Source organism: Acipenser ruthenus, chromosome 2 (assembly GCF_902713425.1).
Source record: "Acipenser ruthenus chromosome 2, fAciRut3.2 maternal haplotype, whole genome shotgun sequence".
In the NCBI taxonomy this organism is placed as follows: domain Eukaryota; kingdom Metazoa; phylum Chordata; class Actinopteri; order Acipenseriformes; family Acipenseridae; genus Acipenser; species Acipenser ruthenus.
This window is the reverse complement of record NC_081190.1, coordinates 30,137,858-30,158,896: the sequence shown is the minus strand read 5'-3', so window position 1 is coordinate 30,158,896 and position 21,039 is coordinate 30,137,858. Positions and strand designations below refer to the sequence as shown.

General features: G+C 36.9%; 1 protein-coding gene across 3 annotated transcripts in view; it reads left to right on the top strand.

Annotated features, from left to right (window-relative positions):
- The first annotated feature begins 814 nt into the window (after positions 1-814).
- LOC117971244 (A-kinase anchor protein 2-like) overlaps positions 815-21,039 on the top strand; it is a 172,904-nt gene continuing 152,679 nt past the window's right edge. For 2 of the 3 annotated variants that reach the window (XM_058993774.1, XM_058993768.1), the window contains exon 1: positions 12,192-12,435. In XM_058993774.1, the coding sequence (XP_058849757.1) occupies positions 12,398-12,435 (38 nt within the window). In that variant the 5' untranslated portion in view covers positions 12,192-12,397. Of the gene's footprint in view, positions 1,002-12,191; positions 12,436-21,039 lie in introns of those variants that run through there. The other variant, XM_058993772.1, reaches the window with a different exon arrangement.

Sequence of the window (21,039 nt, the reverse complement as noted above, 5' to 3'; positions counted from 1 at the left end):
CATATTTAGTTTACAGGACTTGAAAACGTAGTTGTTTTTTCTGAAAGGACTGTCACAACGCTCCCTGAGGAAGGTTAATAACAATACAAGATTGACTGCCAAAGATATTCAAAGTGAATTGGCTGAGAGAGTATTTTCATGGTCATGTTATCTAGAGAGTGAAATGGTTCCCTCCTGTCAGTAACAAAGCAGCTGCTTTCGCTAATCACTGACAGGCTTTTGCAGCCAGTAAGATGCTTGACCCTGATGACACTGCTCAGGAGAAATGACCCAGGAAGTGCAAATGTAACAGACTTCCAGAAAGGCAAGACAAGCAAACTGGGAACTTTCTTATCAGTAGAATACTGGAATTAGGCAAATAACCATTAAGGTTTAACCGATAAAATGACCTCGTAAAAAAAAAAAATGTAGATGGAAACCACTTATAAGGCCTAATCACTATCGCATGCATATTACAAATGGGAATGTGTAATTCACCACACTAAGTAATTGGAGATGAGGACATTTTGAATTGTAAACAGTAAGTCCCTACTCTATGAAAGAAAAATCATTGAACAGTGAAAGAAATCCCTTCAGTCCCTAGTTCTTGTTGTGAAGAATTCCCAAAAGAGCAAGGCCCTGGACTTTTGTTAGGAACCTAACAAAGCTAACATTGTCTCAGCCTCTGATATCAGTGGTACTGTGAATGGTCTTGTCACTGTTTTCCCCTCCTAGCCCTTTGCGTTGTAGACACACTGAAGCTTTACCATGCGATCCAAGATTCCAAGACTGAAAATAAACTTAAAAACTACATTTTTGTCATGGTCTGTAAAAATTCTGGGATACAAGTGACCGGTAAACAACTCTGATGTAACCCAGTCCAAGCAGTAAAGTTGCCAATGCTGTGGCTCTGAAGAGAAAGAGATACTGTACAAGGGCACCCAGAAAATGTCAGCTCCTTTTGGAATGCTAGAGGTCGCATAGTGTTACAGCCTTCAAGGGCAACCGCTTATCCAAGGCTTGTAAGTACAGTCTACTTCAGTTGATAAGACATTGCTTTGTCCTGTGTCTAAGCTCTTTTTTCTGTACTAACACACATTATTTAGGCACTGGAAAATCTTCACATTCCTTAATTCATTTTAACCTATGCTAGTTTCGTGTGTAAGTACCAGATAATGGTTTATCCTCATAACAATAATTGACAATACAAGAAAGCCTTCCTGTGTTCTATTCACCTGTAACAGAAGTTTAATGGTTTCTGTATTTTACTTGCGATATATTAATTCAAAGGCAAAACAATTCTAGTGAATGTCCTATGGATTCATAGTGTTTTTACTTATATTACTGCAATAGTCATACATAATGTATTACTATGTTAGGTTTGAAAAAAGTGCAGTTTAGCAGTTGTAGGCATTGGGCCTGCTTCACAAAGCTATTAACTTGTAACTCAATTTAAAAATAAAATAAAATAAAGGTAAACACCATTTCATAAATTAATATACCCATTTAAATACTTTCATTCACAAATTATACATGTGGCTTGTTTGCAGTAAATAGGCATGTATTAGTTGCAGATTATATGCACCTTTTTTCATCTAAAGGGTTGCTTTTTTGAGGTACATGTCATTTTTCTGACAGGAGAAATCAACAAAAAATGTTTCATGTTGTATCCAATTATTGCTGCCATAATGAGGGCAACACCAATCTCAGTAATAAAGGTCTTTATTCAGTAAACTGTTAGAAGCATACAACCAAAGTATTTTGGTAAGTAATGATTTGTAATTGACATTCAAAAGTCTTGTATCACCTGAGAATACAATGCTGAGAAGTCTGTGTATCACCTGAGAGCTGTGTGTATTACCGTATGAACATACAGACAGGAGTGTGTTACTATGCTTACATGTCTTGATATTGTAAATAAAGAAACTAAACAGCAGTGACCAGGATTGTACAGACGTATTTATACAGCTATGGAGTGTTGCTGGCCAGTCAGATCGCTCCCAAATGAAAAGTGATGAGCTGATATGGTAACTTCATTGGATGAGGTTTTTCTTCTTGCTAAACAAAGGGCTAATGGTGATTTGGAGTAAAAAACTTTTTTGTACAGGAGAAAAACAGGAGTAAATGGTACACAACAAATTGAGGTTAAGTACAGGTAAAATAAGTTAAATTAACATTCTGCATTTAATAACATCCAGTGTTGCTGCAAAAGGCCTTCCTTACAGTGCCTTCATGAGGCATGTGGCAGGGCAAAATTGGCTATTTCCTTGCCAACAGGCATTTAGGGATATTAAGGTACAAGACCAGTAAAAGACCAGCACCACTCTGGGTTAGGCTTGGAAGGGTTCAGGATTTGAATAGTTTAGAGACGTATGATCTTGGGATCAAAAGCTTAAAGTCAAATAAAAGTTCAAGGTAGTTTGTGAACCAGTCATAATTGTGATATTTACTACAAAGCATTTTGACAGCATATTTTATTTATTTATTTTATAATATCATTACCTGAAACTAACCCGGTTTTTGCAACAATCCTTAAGTCAAAATGTTTAGATGAGTACAATTAAAACATATTGGTAATAAATCTACTATAATTAAGTGAATGTCTTACCATTTGAAAAACTCTTATTTTACCCCTTGTAGATCAAAGAAGTTTGAAGGGCTATTTCTTAATAGCTTTATTAATGAGATATTCTCTGCTGAATCTCAAGAACACACAGCATTCTCACATTTTGGCAGTTTTTAAGGCCTTTTTCCACAAAACAGTGATTTAAACAGGTCTTTTTTGACTAGGCACTTCACGTGTTATGATAAATTTGTGCGATATGTGCACAAGGTTGATTTTAAATCCAAACATGTACTACACTTAGATTCTACTGGATGGCTGTTGTGGGTTATACGTCTAGTCTTATTGTACCTGTACACGTGATAAATGAGCAAACAGCCTTGCACTTTACAAGAAAACCCAGAACAGACAAGAAAATGTTTTTGTTTCAATAAAAACCACAATTCATACACAAGTATTTCAAGTTATTACTCAAGACAAAAAAACAGTTCAAAATTGAAAACGCAATACATGTCATCAATCACTTTTGAACATATAGCAGACAGGCAAAAAGAGTGCTTGCTGACTTACTGTACAACAGTAGGATTATAAATTATTGATTACTAGATGTTTTACCCTGCATTCTCCAGAGATGTTTGCTGTAACAGATAATCCCTTTCAAATGTGAACCCTGGTGATGGTTTGATTCTTGTGAGTGGGTGTGTCACACTGACACTTGACATTCCAAAACTAGGAGATCAGGGAAAAATGCTGCCAAACAAGATGTGAAAGAGATTGTATTTATGCCTGACAGTCTGATAACAGGTGCTAAATAGCTAGCTGTCATGTAAAAATGTGTACCCCCTATTGTAATACTTATAGCAAATCTTTATACACTACCTTGACCAGTGGCGGAGGAATAGCTGGTGCAGCCAGTGAACTTGGAGAGAAAGTTATATTGCATTGTGCAAAACTTCCACTTTCTCAGTGTCTCATTATGTAACCTATAGAAAAATGCACCCTGATGGTCCATTTTAACTTGCAGGGATGGGCATTATCTGGATGCTAAACTTGACTGGCATATTTAACATGATTGCTTTCTTAAAATAAAGAGGGCATTGTTAAAAGAATAAGCACATTATTAAAATATTTTCAATAGGGCTCCCGAGTGGTGCATTCGGTAAAGGCGCTCTGCTTGGAGTGCAGGATGCGCCCTATAGCCTGGACATCGGCGGTTCGAGTCCAGGCTATTCCACTGCCGACCGTGGATGGGAGCTCCCAGGGGGCGGCACACAATTGGCTGAGCGCCACCCGGGGGGTTGGGGGGCTTAGGTCAGCCAGGGTGTCCTCGGCTCACCACACACCAGCGACCCCTGTAGTCTGGCCGGACGCCTGCAGGCTTGCCTGTAAGCTGCCTGGAGCTGCGTCATCCTCCGACACTGTAGCTCTGAGGTGGCTGCATGGTGAATCTGCAGTGTGAAAAGAACCGGTCTGCTGACGACACATGCTTCGGAGGACAACGTGTGTTCGTCTTCGCCGCTCCCGAGTCAGCGCGGGGGTGGTAGCGGTGAGCTGAGCCTAAAAATAATTGGGTATTCTTGAATTGGGAGAAAATAATAAAAATAACTGGCGACGACTAAATTTAAAAAAGATATACACTGTATATATTTTCAATGACTTTTGTAAATCTTCTATGACAGGACTCTTAAATGTTTAATCCAACAGCCCTGCTTGAGTTTCATATGCATGTGGCTTCTACATTTGTGGCGGACTAATGCATTAGAATTTAATCAAAGAGATGAGGCTTTGTGTTTATACTAGATGGCTTTTACTGGTGGATAATGATTTGAAATGTTGCATCTTAATGGGTTGAGACACAGTCCATGTATGGTTCAAAGGACAAAAATGAACCAATAGTCTCCCTATGGTTCTTGACTTGCTTGGATAACATAATCTTTGTTCAATCAAATTGTCATTTGAAAGCCGAGCACATGATGCAGTGATCCTGTCAACAGCACCATTATGATAACAATATAAGGCCTTGGTTGTTACCCCGTAACTTACTGCCAAGAGACAGTTCCTGGGATTTGATTTGATACAGTATCTCCCTTAAGATAACGAATACTGTTTTTTATTAAATCCATCGTTCAGTTATTTCACAAAAAGAAAAGATTTCCTTCCAACAGTTGGCATGACAGGACTTCTAGAAAGCTTAAGCTCTCCCCAAGCTGCACATAGTTTGTTCCATTGAAGTCGGATCATATTTCCAATTACAAATCCTAAAACCTGTGAACCATTTGATGGACATCCTCTAAACTTTGCAACTTGCAACTGTTCTACACTATTGAAAACAAGTAAGTGTATGAAATAGAAAGTATGTTAAAACCTATATTTGAAAAACTGAATGAATGAATCTCTGCATCTGCTTAGCAACGCTAAATAATTTAAACAATCCGATTCACCCCGTCATTCTGTTGTATTTGAATGAATGCAAGATAGATTCCAAAAGGGGATCCCATTAATATCTATTTCTGTATCTATTATATATATATATATATATATATATATATATATATATATATATATATATATATATATATATATATATATATATCAGTGAATATGAAAAAGTTATTATAAAAAGATAACATTTTTCTAAAATACGTTATGACTCAATTTCACAATCCCAGCTTCTCCACATATTTTCATTTTGTAGTGCAGGACTAAAAAGAGTGTGAACTGTGCAGCTGCACATAACTTGCTTAGATGAAGGTTTTATTTGATTGCAACAGCCTACCTTAGTCTGTAATGCGCACAGACACTTCCTTCTCATCAAGGGGGTCATAATCAACATTCACACAGAATTTACATCAAATATTGCCTTGCGGTTCTCTTGGAAAAGAAAAGTGTGGCTTTGGACAAGAGTCATGCAGCTTTAAGAACTAATATAGGAATAAAGACCAATGGCTTGACTCTGTGAAATCACGATAACTAACCAAAGGCAGAATAAATAACTGAGTGCCAGCTTACAAGGTAACTCAGTTTTCAGGTCCATTATCACCCGGTCATGGCTCAATGAATAATTAAGTATATTATTATTAGAACTATTGTTATTATTTTTACTGTACTAATATTTGTAACAAATCAGGTCTCCAATTTTTTGGTTGCTGCCACCCGATCTTGCAAGTCATCTATCATTCTCTTCTGCATTATTGTACTTTATTTTTATTTTATTTTTATTTATTTTGTTGGCAATAAACTGACTTTTTATAGTATTGACTTTAGAACTACAGTAAATAATACCGTAAATGTTCAGTTCTTTGTCATCAACTTTGTTTGAGACAGAGCAGAATAATTTGGTTTGCAGAATAACATTATTGTATACTTAAAAAAAATATAACTTGTAAAAAAAAAAAAGAAATTCTCTTGTAAAAAATAAAACAGCTTGTGGTTTACCATGTCATACAAACCTCTCAACAGTTGGTTATGCAAATTATTATTATTATTATTATTATTATTTATTTATTTATTTATTTATTTATTTATTTCTTAGACGCCCTTATCCAGGGCAACTTACAATTGTTACAAGTTATCACATTATTTTCACATACAATTACCCATTTATACAGTTGGGTTTTTACTGGAGCAATCTAGGTAAAGTACCTTGTCAAGGGTATAGCAGCAGTGACCCCCACCTGGGATTGAACCAACTACCCTCCAGTCAAGAGTCCAGAGCCGTAACCACTACTCCACACTGCTGCCATTATTATTATTATTATTATTATTATTATTATTATTATTATTATTATTATTATTATTATTTGTTTTTGTGGGCATTGTTTATTTCAAAACACACACAACTTTCATATGGATGGGTCAACCAATTACCATTGTGGTTTCAGGAATTCCTTTGGACTCACAGTTTACAGGTCCTATGCCTCCCTAAAGCTTCTGAATACGTGGGGTTCAAAGCAGCAAGTAATTATTATTTTGGGTGGGCCTTGTACTATGGTCAGACCATGACTGTTGTGCTTGGACAGCTGCCTTGAGCAGATGACAGCTGCTCTGTCTACCTTAGATGAGCCTTGGGAGGAATGTGTAGGGTACTGCCCTCAATGGCTGCCTTGGCTTCTGTGCATCGCTAAGAAGTAAGGGTCAGTTGTTCTGAGGAGTGGAACTGCGCTTAATTAGACTGAATTAAAAATAAATAAATGCATACATTACATGTCTGGAGGTTGGACATAATTATAGTGATAATTTGAATAAAAGGAAGTTTAGTAATGCCTGTTATATTTAGCAAATAACGGTAACTTAACTTGAAGTTGTCTCAGTTAAATATAATATTAACTTTACATCGTGGGCAACAAATTATGACACCACATTTCATTGAATTGTTCATCATTAGTGTGCAAATAGGCAGGCCTATATCTTTAAAGAATATATAGCTTTTAATTTTCCATTACTCAAAATAAGCAGAATTATGACGCACAAATCATCTATGCATTCTGGGTCAAAATATAAAAAAGTGCCTGTTCATGCGAAATTAATGTTGTGTAAGAATGTATTACATATGCAATAACTGAAGACACTTGTTATAAAGTTATACCACCTTGTATATATTGGCAAGTTCAGGAAATTAAGATTGAATATCCTCTTCTATAGTGTGTAAAGAGAATTTCATATAATTAGATATGATGAGCAAGCAGCCTCTGAAAACCATTTGTCTAAAAGTGGAATATGTTAGTTATGGTTGCATGGTGTGGGGAGCATAGCAGCAGTGGTGCTGACTGTAGTTGCTTTTCTAGAGTGATCAACAAAACAACAAACATGTACATAGTGGCGCTCATGTCAAGCAGCCCAAAGTGTTGGGTCTGTGTATGGAGTTGGTCCAGAAATAAACACCTTTCAACTGTATGCATTTGATGGAGAAAGGGGGTTGCAGTTGATCATCTACATCAGATACATTTATTTTCCCAAGACACATCCACATAATCCTTTGGCAGTGGTCATCGGAGCATTCCAAGAGCATAATGTTCTATTTCACAAAGCCAGGGCTATAATTGAGACATTTGATGAGTTTAAAATGGCATTGGAAAAGCCACAATAGAAAGAAAGAAACGCTGATGTACAGGTAAGTAAGCTGGGCTGAGTTGAGTGGGGGACGGAGGGGGGTGATGCTGGGACGCCAGAATCACCGTCGAGCCCTCTTGAGGTGTCGTGGGCTAGTCGACGAAACACTGAAGATGGAAGGTGCCCACTTGAAAACCCCAGAGATGTACCCTACTTAGCTCAATCCAGACGGTTGTCATGCTGATGCGCTGGGGAGGCCGCACTGTGGTTGATCCCCGGAGCCAGCATCGCAGCCGTTGTGTGTGCTGATGCGCCAGGGAGGCAAAATAAGCTGATCCCTGGAGCCAGCATTACACTTCAGCCATTAACACCAGACAGAAGGATATCTACATCATCATATGGAAGGAAACGTAAATGGATGGAGACACATATGGATCACATTAGTTTACTGTAAAGCTACGTCTTAGTTGGTGCTTATCTTGGCAAGAGCCGAGTTCAAATCAGCATGAAGTTTTAACATCTACTCTCGTGTAATGGAAATCAGATTTGATGGCAAGACATGGTGCTGGTTCTGAAGGCAGCTGGTGTTATAGTTCACACTAGTTGATCTGAAGTGAGAATCTATGTGATTAAACCTATTTTGATCAATCATCCAGCTGTTTTGAACCACTAGGTAATTTTTAACAGACTCCTAGATTTTTTGAATCTTTTGTGGATAAAGGGAAACAATGGGATCAGAAGCTGTTGTCATAGACCCTACTTGCTGTGAACCTCCATATCAAAGGTACAGTCAAATGTTGTCCAGAGAAAAGCACCAGAAGTTAAGTTGCAGAAATAAATGAGAGTTCTCTTTGCCAGTGATTTCATTTGTTTTCACTTATATCATCAAGTTGGTTGTCGAGTCTTATGGTGGCAGCAACATAGGTGCTTTGATACTCACATAACAAATACATTTGCAAAATGTAGCATATTTTCAGTAATGAGCTACACAGATGTGAAACTCTGTGTGATTGCCAAGAAAGAAAAACACTCCTATAATCTAAACGTACCAAAATACACTGGATTGTGTGAGTGGATGCAGATTAAACAACCACCACTTTTACTGCAATAAAAGGTACACCATTTTTCCCTGTTGGCTATTTTACAAGCACCCTCTTATTGTAAGACCTTTGGATACCCATATCCTTTATCAAGTTATTCAAAGCCAATTCAATTATTCAATAAGAGACAATGATTTAAGATACAGCAATAATGGTATGAGTTGTAATTGAGGCCTTCAGACTAAAAATAAAGATTCTTTTTTGTAACTTTATTAAAAAATGAATACAACTTTTGTATCCACTCATCTTAACAGATCAGTTTCAACTGCTTATTACTGTGTTGTTTTCACCAACCTCATCAACTCAACCCAGCACTGTTTCATTAAATTCAGAACTCTAGATAATCTGAACTATGAACCAAGAACCTTGATGTTACAAAATGTAATTTAAAAAAAAAGAAAATGATTTCAGTTTATTAGAATACAATAAAATGTATAGAGGTTGTCAATACTAATGGGCAACATCCATTTTAAAAGAATAAATATGTAGATAAATAGCTGCTGCATATATGGCAAGCCAAATGATCATTTAGAGATATCTCAAATTGCATTTTAAGATATCTTGAATTTTTTGAGATATCTGTAAATCATTTGCCGATATATTTAAATGAACGTGAGATATCTGTAAATAAACCCTTTTGAAGATATTTTAATTTCATTTTGAGATATCTAGAAATGATCTCAAATTGATTTACATATATCTTTAAATAACGTTTTGCTAACATAGTATGTTAAACTGTAATTTAGAGATAGCTTGAAATAACTTCCTGTTCATTTAGAGATATCTCAAAATCATTTAGAGATATCTCGCAATAACTTCCTGTTCATTTAGAGATATCTCAAAATCATTTAGAGATATCTCAAAATAACTTCCTGTTCATTTAGAGATATCTCGAAATCATTTAGAGATATCTTGAAATGAACAGGAAGTCATTTCAAGATATCTCTAAATGACTTCCTGTGATCATTTGGCTTGCCGTACTGCATATCAAGTAATGTAAATCATACCAGTTAATTGTATTTAATGACTTATATTTTAGCTTCAAAAGAAACTAACTAAAATAATGAATCTTTCCTTGAAACTAGGGAAATACATGGTGTATTATAAAAAGGTGCAGGAGAAAATAAGAGAGGACATAGGAAATGGTCCTGGATTTTATGCCTGTCTGAAAATGTAATATGAAAGTTTTGCTGAAGAGTTTGGGGATTTCGTTTTTACTTCAATACAGAAAAAGCTACACTCCCAAAATTCCAGAGAACCCATATGTCAGATGGCAAGGGGAGCATGACTGCATAATGGCAGTATGCCTGAATTTTGCAGAAACCATCTGTTAAGTCCCAATAAATCATTGCAGCCAGTCACCATCTTGCTAAACTGCTGACTGAAATTAATGTATTTATGGAAGAATGTCATTTTTTTTAAAACATTTAAGCTGTGTAAGGTATTTTGACTCTGCGTTCTAAAGCTCATTTTATAAGCAGGGGTAGTGCCCAATTGTTACCCATTTTGATCAGGAAAATTCAAATATTTTCTTTAAAAAAACAGAAGTACATTTTAAAATGTGGCATATCTTTACATATCTTATTCAACATCACACAAAGTAGTTAATCAGGACCATCACATGCATTGTTTTGTATCTTGGCCAGTATAGCATAATATATATTATACATTAACAGTGGTTATAGTTACACTGTACCAAGCATGTTGTCTTTTCAAAGTGCACAGAATCCTGTAGTATGGAAAATAATAAAGATAACGCTAAATCAGCATATAATTACCTTTATTGAAAGTGTGTTCCTTGTACTGGTTCTTGGCATTACAAGGAGCATGCTTTATCACTATCATATGCAACAGAGCTTATTCCCTCTACCATATGATGTAATGTATGGTACAGCATGTTTTTTTATTACACTGATTAGCTTAAATAAACAGAAAACCCTGTACATCCAGGTGGTCAGTTGCACTTTTTAAATGTCACTGTAACTGATCAGACAAATCAATCGGAATCTGATAATCTAGTATAATATAGCAACAGGCACAAGTGGCTCCTACTAAATGTGATCTAAAATGTTTATAGTGACTTTAAAATTGCATGCACCATACTACAGTACTTTTTTGTAAAGGGTGATAGATTTTTGGGGGAAATGTGCCAGAGACGCCACCAAATTCTATCAAATTCTATCAAATTCTGTCAGCCTCTGGGAGCCTTGTTCTATTCCGGATATTTACATGTTTCCAAGCAGTTGTCATTTATATATTATGCTCAAGACTCATTCTGGAATTATTTGGGGAAATTTGAGTCCAAAGTTGGCAGTGGTACCCTGAACGGCTGCCACTTCAGATTTGTACACAGTTAACAACTCATTGATCTTTATGCTAACACTTTTTTAATTTATTAAATAACTGACAGAAATAGAATGATCTTTGGTAGTAAATCTCACTCCCGACCTGTGAGGGCACGAAGTAATGGGAACAGAGTAGCCTGGACTGCTTGGCCTGACAATTAATTCCCAGGGTCAAAATGGAAGTCGGTCCTCTGGAAAGGGGGCGGAGCTTCGGCGCATTAACTCATTGACCCAGAAGGGAAATGATGTGGCAGCCGCGGATTGGAGGAGCGGCTGCAATCGTTTACCAAGGGGTCATGTGTGATGGTACAAAAAGGGGACGAAGTTCCTTTGTTTTGGTTAAAGAACAATCCGGAAGGACCTGTGTTTTGTGAAATCGTATCGTGAGGGTTTGTTTTATTTTGTCTCTAATTGTTGCTTGTTATTTAGTAGACGGCTAAACATGTCCGGAGCTGTCACCAGAGGCCAGCACCACCTAGGACAGCACTTCACTTGTTATCACGATAAATTGTATTTAGCACCACAAGCACTACAGCACTCACTCAGGACTGGTGACCATGTTTGTGTATTGTGTGTGTACTATTGACTGTGTTTATTATTTGGAACTGCAATTCCGTTATTTAGAACAGTTATTGCCTGGGAAATATTATTTACGGTCATCAGACCTGGATTATAAATAAAACCACTTGCACTTGGATTACCGTTGTCTGCCTTTCATTTAAACACCGCATCACTCCTGCACCTGTACACTGCAAGCCACCCTGCCACAATAACACATTATTTTGGAGTTTTTCTAATGCGTTCCCAGTGAGCAGCATGCTTTTAATGTGCATTACTGGAAGTAGAAAACATATTTCCTTGTATCCAAGCTTAGATTACCTTGTCAGACTGTTGTGATGTGTGTCTCAGAAACAAATACTTCAGCTGTCCAAAAATATAGCCTTGTTTTCAACATTGATGCTTCCATAATTTAATAGATTTGTATATACATACATATGCTGGATACAACTGTATTGATACCCAATATCTTATTTTAAATGCCCTCCCTTCATTTGGTGCATTTTGAGCATACATGGGGTTAAAGTCTGCATCTGCTGGCTCAACAATTTGATTAGGCTGCTTTTCTCTTTTACAGCTCACAGAATAGAACAGAGAGGGTAAGGATCCTGTAATCCTTGCCAATGAAAAAGACACTATCCAATTGCTACCTCTTTTCTATCCCCCCGCAGGCTACACTGAGATACTATGCAGGTTTTTAGCAGACAATCTGTGGTGTGGTGAATTTGGAGGAAGGAAGCTCTTTCTGGAAATAGAAAGCATTTTTACAGCAGTCTAAGGGATATAAAGTGAAAGGCTCCACCATGAGCATTCCTCTGTGGAGGAAGCCCCCAGCATTAGAGTAAGTAACTATATTTTTTAATGCATTGCCTATGCTTACTTCATATGGTTACCATGGAGATGTTTTTTGAGCAGTTGCAAAGCAAAAGGTTGTTGCTGTGCTAATGGATTGCGTTTCTATATGGATCAGAACAGGTGTCAAATATTTTGCAGTTCAATATTTTGTACTGGCCTATGTCTTTATTATTATTAATGTATACTGTATAAATATAATTGCATTACAGTAGGTTAAGTACTGGTTAACAGTTAGCTCTTTTAGATTGTATTTCTCAATAGACCAGAATGATGATGCAGCGAGATGCTTCAATCCGATTAGACAGGGACTAGATACAGATATTCTTTCATTTTGCCTGGTTTATACTGTGAATCAGCATTAGGAAGAACATTTATAATTATATTTGTACTGTTGTATTTATGTAATGCTATTGTAGGTGTAGTCCAATACCACGTGTAATTATATTACTGCAGAATAACTAATGGGCTGGTTGATTGATTCATTGACTCTTAAGATTTCCACATGGAAAAAGCTATTTAGACATAACAACGTGCAAAACATAACAACGTTCATTTTTCGAATATATTAGAAATTTGTATATGAAAATTCTTTATTATCTTCCTGTCAAAAACTAATCGCATGCATGTACTGTTATTAAGCAATAGAACCCAATTAGAGAGCATTACTGTCGGGTCAAACTGTGTTGTTTTGGCCTGGTTCTTAAAAAAACATGTGATATTGTGACCTTTCAACTCTATTGACCCCACCTGCTTATATATCTTACCATAAAAAAGCTATTCAAATTGTATTTGTAATGTCCTTTATGAAGCCCACCATGATTAACTGCTGAGCTAAGCCATTTTGTTATTTGTTTGTTTTAATGAAATGATTTATGCATATCATTTAAAAAATGGCACAATGTTTTGTATTTAGCTTTTTTTTTCACTCTCTTGTTGAATCCATGAATAGGACTGCTGGCTGACATTGCTATTAAGGTTGTGTTAAGTATGAGACAAAATGCTCCACAATTATTTTTTAGTATAACCATCCATTTTCAGTTGTTTTAAGTGATTTCAATATATTTCCACAGTTAAAATAAATAAAATATAAATGAATAGCTGTTTGCTGTATGTTTAACTTTGAGAATATATACTATGCCAAATAAATTTAAAGAGCAACATTTCAATCTTTAATTTTTTCAAAACAGAACTTACAAAAATAATCAAATTTCAATATTTCAAGGGAGTCCTCTTTAAACACAGAAATTAACAGAAACATTAATTTAATTATGTGCCTAACATCAGTGACACATATCTGAACATGAGACCCATGGAAATCAATACCTATAGGCTTAGTCTCTGGATTTAAATTTTGTCATAGAGTTTGAATGTCTCCAGTGCAGATGCCTACCCACACCATAAGTGAGTACCCACCAAAAAGGTAATATTCAACCATATTAAATTGAGCAAATCCTTCTCCTCAAGCTCTCCATACTTGAAAATGTCGTTCAGTAGTGAACAGATAAAATCTTGATTCATCTATGAACAAAACAAGTGTGACGTGACGGAGCTGCCAGTTCTGGTGACCAATGCAGCAATCAAGGCTCCCTTCGGTGTCGTGGAATCAATTGAGCAGCTGCTGCTGGTGTTCTTGACTCATCACAGTTCGGTTACTTATACTGACTCCAGTTGCTGTCCTGAATGAGATATTGAGCCCATATGCAATGGACTGGCGATGCCTTAGTGCCATATTGTGTAGATATCAGCCATTGCATAGTGTGGTTGACCTCCCATGACCTTGTCCAGGATGTCTAGTGTACAAACCTGTGGTTTGAAAATGTTGCCACAATCTGGAAACAACAAAAGGGGACACAGCGAATTGACCAGCTACGTGTCTGTGTATCCTCAGATTGCAGTATATGAACAGCTCTGCCACTACCAAGAATCATAAGAAGCCTTGATTCCAAAAACTGGATCATATATAAATCACCTCAGTAATGTATGCAAGTAAAGGAATGCCATTTGAATTGCCCACTTGTGCAAAAGAAGGACTGTGCTTATCATGTGATTTTAGTAACTGTGTTTCCCAGGTCTGTTGTTAAATGACAACGGCGTAAAACGACAGGAATTTAGTGGGAATGGCGCCATTAATAAGATCCAGCATTCATACAACCATTTTAATCAAAAACTATCGCTGGTTGTATTGTTATTTTTAATCGGAAACTAATTTTATAATTTTAAGTCTGTATTTTAGTCACGACAGGTTGTGTGTTGTATTGCAATATCCTTGTATTTAGTGTTAGAAGTAAATGAGAAAATAATTACCAGTACTACAAAACAGAACAGTTTGTGGTATATACAATTCGCCTGAAATTAGGACCAAACCTGTTATTTAACTTACTTTTTTATTATAAATTTTTTTTAACAATTATTTGTATTAATTTTTACAATTTTTCTTCCAATTTTGGAATGTCCAATTATTATTCAACTTGGCTCACCGCTGCAACCCCAAACTAACTCAGGAGAGATGAAGACGAGCACTCACATCCTCCTAAACAAGTGCCGTCAGCCGTCCATTTGTTTTCACTCTGCAAGCCTGCCGTGCAGCCATATTCAGAACTTACAGCGTCGGAGGACCACGCAGTTCTGAATTGTGTACAGGCTGGCCTGCAGGCGCCCGGCCAGCCACAGGGGTCACTGGTGTGCGATGAGCCAAGGACTCATGAGTTAGGACCTAACCCCTACCCCGCCCGGGCAACACTTGACCAAATGTGCACCGGCAGATTGTCTTTACCAGATACACGACTCACGAGCCCCCATTTAACTTACTTTTAAAGAAAAATAATTACATTTACTGCCTCACACACACTATTAAGAGGTGTTGTTTATCTACTTGAACATAGAACACTGCTTTCAGTCCAACCAATTTGTTTAGATTTATCACAAACTATGTTTTGGCTTCAAGGGATTTTGTGTTACTGTTTGAGATTCATGCAACCTTCTGGGTTTTTATTGCAAACCACAGCCATTTAAAAGTTTATTCAGTGCAGTGACTGTTATGACAGTATGTCTTGTTTGGTTGAGTTTTTGCCTTTAATCTGTCTGAGGACCGGGCAAAATTTCAAAAAGTTATATTAAAATATAGTTTGTAAAACACTCTCACAGCTCATGAAACAAATATTGAACAATAGCAATAACGACCCTGGACCGGGGCATTTCCAGTGGATTTAATAACCAGCTGGGACTTTTAAAATTGTGTGATCACTGGAGCCTACATTTTAATAAATAAATCCATCTTGTTTGTTAAGTAACAGATTACATAAATATTTCTTACAATTGTCATGGCTCAGTACCATATTAGTACCAGTGCAATTGTTCCAAATCCACCAATGCAGTATTTGTTGTCGTTGCTGGTAATGCTATGGTCATCTGTAGTTGTTCTGCTACCATTTGTTCAGGGTAATACATTATAATGTATGATAATGATATTTTGTTTCCTTTTTCTGTAAGGGACAGGCCTAGTGTAAACAGAAGGTGAGAAATAACGCTGTATGTATAAAAATGACTAGTAGTTATACTACATTTTGAAAACTATAAAACATAGCCTGGCTATTTAGGACACAGTATATAATGCATTCATCTTTGTAGCTCTTTTTCTATATATATGTTAAGTCTGAATTTTCTGCAAAGTCAAAACCAATGACTACATTTTGTAATAAAATACTTGTATTGTAATGTGCGACAGCTGGAGAAATGTATGGAATGAACATTAGGTTTTCACAGTGCAGGTTTCTGTTTTATTGCTAATAAACACTATTTATGTACGTCAACTACTGTGAGGTCACAACTATGGAAAATGGTTTTGGAATGTGCAACTTTTTCATTGCAAGCATGATTCATGTGGACCATCTGAGTGCTCTGTTTTGAGAGGAATAGTAAAATATGGGTTGCACTAAATCAAGGCAACTTCCTGAAATAAGGCTTTTGCTCCTTTATATTGTTGGTCATCACTTGACCCAGACTAGCTTGACTGACAATTATTCTAACCTGACAGCTGTACAGGTCTCTTGTGAATGGGTCCCAGCTACAGTATAGTATGTTCTTAGAGCACAAGAGTACATTTCAATAACATTATAATAAAACTGGCATTGATTAAACTCAACTGGTAACCATTTTTAATGTGTCAAATGCATTAGTTAAATACCCCGTGTTTAAAGCAGACACTCATGTAGTGACCTTGGGATGCTGTCACCCCCCACCACCATCTAGATTAATATTCATTGCGAATAAAGTTCCTTGAACTGAGCGGACATTTATTAAAGCCCACACCTGTCTGTCAACAATAGTTCATGGGCCAACATATGCTGCAAATGGAGGCAGTCTTTCTCTCCCTACAAAATCAGACATAGATGTGCACTTCTTGTCGACACAGCACCCAGTTCTCCATGCAAACAGTAACTCTCCTAAACCAGCATCAGGCACAAAATGCAGGCACTTCAATGTTGTTCTGTTGTGTCCTATACTTTACTGTTCTACCTAAACCCACCAATTATTTAGGTAAATTAGTGCAACTTTAGGGCAGCAGTGTGGAGTAGCGGTCAGGGCTCTGGACTCTTGACCGGAGAGTCGTGGGTTCAATCCCAGGTGGGGACAATGCTGTTGTACCCTTGAGCAAGGTACTTTACCTAGATTGCTCCAGTAAAAACCCAACTGTATAAATGGGTAATTGTATGTAAAAATAATGTGATATCTTGTAACAATTGTAAGTCGCCCTGGATAAGGGCGTCTGCTAAGAAATAAATATTAATAATAATAATAATAATAATAATAATAATAATAATAATAATAATAATAATAATAATAATAATAACTTTCCTGCTATCAATCAACAGGTAACATCTGTTGCCACTGTTAGGGCAATTGCCTCTTTTCACCTGCCTAACCAACATTACCAAGGTACTGAACCCCGGAGGCAAAGGCCATGGACTCATAGGTTGCCTGACCGATCGGTGTTGCTGAAGCATGAAAAGGTGAACTATCCACAGCTGATTTTCCTCCCCAAAGGCCAATGATGCTCACCCTGTACTCACTGTAGTGAAAATAGAGGCTTACATAAAGTAATACAGGCAATACCTACTGTGCATTTTCTCACCATGGGTTAACAAGTAAAATACATTTCAGTGTATTAACTTGATTGCAGATAGAGGGCCCAGAACTAGACTGATATTACTTATTTAAAATATTTGATCTCACTTCCAAGAGAATCTTAGGAGACACAGCAATAAATCATTACAGTACAGTAATTAATACCACCTATTCAGACAATCATAAAGAAGAGCTGATGTGTAAATTAAGTGTCTTGAATAAGTCCTGTAGTAGCAACCACACTTCAGGCAGTTACAACAGAACCTTTCATAGCAGTCCTTTCAAAGTCAATTGTGTTCATGTGCATGCTGGAAGTGTACTAACTCCCTGTGACATTATGACAGTATGTTTAGGTTAGATGTTTTAATTTGATCTTGCCTTTCAAATGATCAAATACATATGAAGGATTTCAGAGTAAGATGATGTGAAGAGGTGAGTCTATGATATGCTAAGGTTTCTGGGCTAGTCAGCCACATGTAATATGCCCTTCTTGTTTTTAAAGATGACAGTTATAGAAGGCACAGGTATCAGACATTGTGTAGAGGTGTGTCTCTGTCTGTGCATCTGTCTGCCTGTATATCACACTCTCATGTGGAATATTATAACCATATGTAATGCATTTAAATGGTGAACAACCCTATAGTAAACATATTTAAGGTTGGAACCATATCCCCAAAACTTGCGCATAAAATAATGTCCTTGTCAAATACAAGCATCTGCACATGCTTATTTATACCAAGACCCATCCTGTGTTTTCACGCAGACAATGGAAACATGCAGAGACTTTGATTAGGAAGAAACATTTTAACAAGACATGTTGAATTAACTGCACAACAAAGTGCATATTTAACCTTCAAGGAACTTAAGTGTAATTATTTCAATGTGACATGGGTGCTCCTAGCAAGCTTGTGCTCTGGTCCCTGTTCCAAACATTGTCATGTCTTCAGGAGATTAGTTACAGGAAAGATTTCTGTTATGTCAACCCCTTATAAAAGTTTACCACAGTAAATCTGCATGCTAACTATGCAGCTTTCCCCATGGTTATACTATGCATTTACCATACTTTATTATAGTTTGCCATTTTTATTAATATACTTTACCATACCTCTAAGGGCTATACAATGCTTACCTATACTATACCATGCTTTCACTATGTGTTATTACACTTTATGTTTTTACTACAGTAAAGTGTTATAACATTTTTAAAAATACTTTTTTCAGCCACTTCAGATAATCAGCTGTTAGAATGTCCAATATCGAGTATTGTAGCTAAGACAGGGCTCTGAGTGAGCGCAAAATATGGTATTTAATGTATACAGTATATACACATGATCCAGGCTGCGTAGGTAAAGCCTATAACTAAACGTTCTTATCTCTTACCTGAATAATTTTTTTTTCACACTCGTCCTCGGCATGTAATTTGCATACACATTTTCACTTGCCAGACCAGAGTCGTTCACGATCCAGGCTAGTTGCACAAGCAGTGCTGTAGCTCCCTCCTTTTCATGCAGAACTGAGGAACACTAGAGTACCTACACATGCAGTATGTTGGTACCTTCATTTTCTTAGCCAAAAAAAGAACCTGCTGGACATTTACTACATTAATTGAAATAAATTAACAATACCCTAGGATAGTGGCATCCAATGCCAATACTGCACGGTAGGGTGGATCTGGGTAACACTTTTTTTTGCGTACTTCAAGTATTTGGGATTGATGCCATTTTAATAGATTGACACCAATTATTCTTTACTGTTGCATAATAACAGCAAAGAAACTATCTATGTGGACATTCACTGTCAAAAATATATACCTTTAACACAAATAAACCAGACACGTACTGTTATTGTGGCACCCACTAGGTACTGGCAGTCACATACATGACAGGGTGGCTTAAAGTAGAATATATCTTTTCTTTATCTGTAGCTGACTTTGCCATGTCTCTAGGCTCCAAGTGGTATCTGTTTATACCTGTATTTGTGACTTCCTCGCAGTAGGTGTACAACATGAGTCAGGGTTAGCAACATTGCAAAGTTCATTTGTGAATCCCAGGATACAAATAACAGTTGCATGCAAAGAAAGATGGGAAGGCATTCTCACAAGTAGTTAAAACACAAAAGGGTACCCGTTTTATAAACCTTAATGTTTTACTTTAAAAGGAAAAAGACTGATTTGGGTTTGTTTACTTTCCTGATCCAGGCAGCTCTTGAATACCCAGCAGCCCTTGGGTTGTTTGACATCTGGACTGTGTTAGTAAGTAGAGCTGGCTTAATGATGAGGTAACTCACTATGGATAACAATGTTGCTTTTGTCTGTCATGTCAGATGATGACGTATGGCTTGTTATAGCTTGCTGTTTGACTGAACCAAGAGAAACAATAGTTTCTCTTCAAATCTGGAGACTAGACTACTGTTAGGATTATTTATATGTGATGGTAATTTTTGTTTTGATTTGCAGTTGATGTGTTAAGACTGTACACTTTTTTTAGATTTAGTGACAGACCTCGTTGGAAGTAATTTGGCCCATCATTTTAAAGTTAAACACATCAGACATCATCAGATTGAACGTGGGCAGGGGGTGGAGGTGAAGGCCTTGGGGTATGCTACTATTCACTCATGGAAGTTTCTGTTTGTTTACTCTTTCTAGGAATGTGATTTGGGTCCAGAATACCAATTCTAACTGAAATGTCACTAGAGAGAGAAAAATCTAAGTAATGTTCACTAAAATGTGTAGAAAGATAACAAAAAGTTTTATCCAAAGGTACAATATACACATTTTCAGTAAAGCATGATACCAGCATGTGTTTTCAGTGGAAATCAACCGGAATGGGCTCTGTCCAGCAAAGAAAGCATGAGGGACTCAAACATACATGCAAGACCTATTGATTAACCATTCATCAATAACCGTATGGTGTGCAGGGTCTCAAGCAGTCAGGGGAGTGCAAGTTTGATTCCTGACGGCCAATAGACTGATCTTTACATTGGCCCTGGTGCACATGCGTGTTGGGAAGTGAAAATTGGCATGAACTACTTCACCTTATTGTGCTACAGCAGCCCTTACTGGCCAGGCTCCTAGTGAGCTGGAGCAGACACCTGCAGGACTAGCCTTCATCAGTAGTCTGCTGTGGAGCTCCTGGCTATAAAAAAGCAGTTAGCATGGTGGTGAGGTTGAAGGAAGCCCACTGACTTTCAATTACATAGGAGCTGACTCATTTACCAATATTTAGAAGAAGCTTAATTGGATACTCCAAATCAAATATATTCATTTACATGAATGCACTAATGGATTACAACTGATACATGAGCAATGTAAAATAAAGTAGACATAATGCCTCCACCAGTATCATTTGTTTACTTTCACATTTTTTGACAGTATTACCCAAAAAGTAGACAAACATTTCAACTACAGTATGGTTTCAAGGGTGCGTGTTCATTCCTTTTTAAAGGCTTATTTGTTGACAAAGTTTAG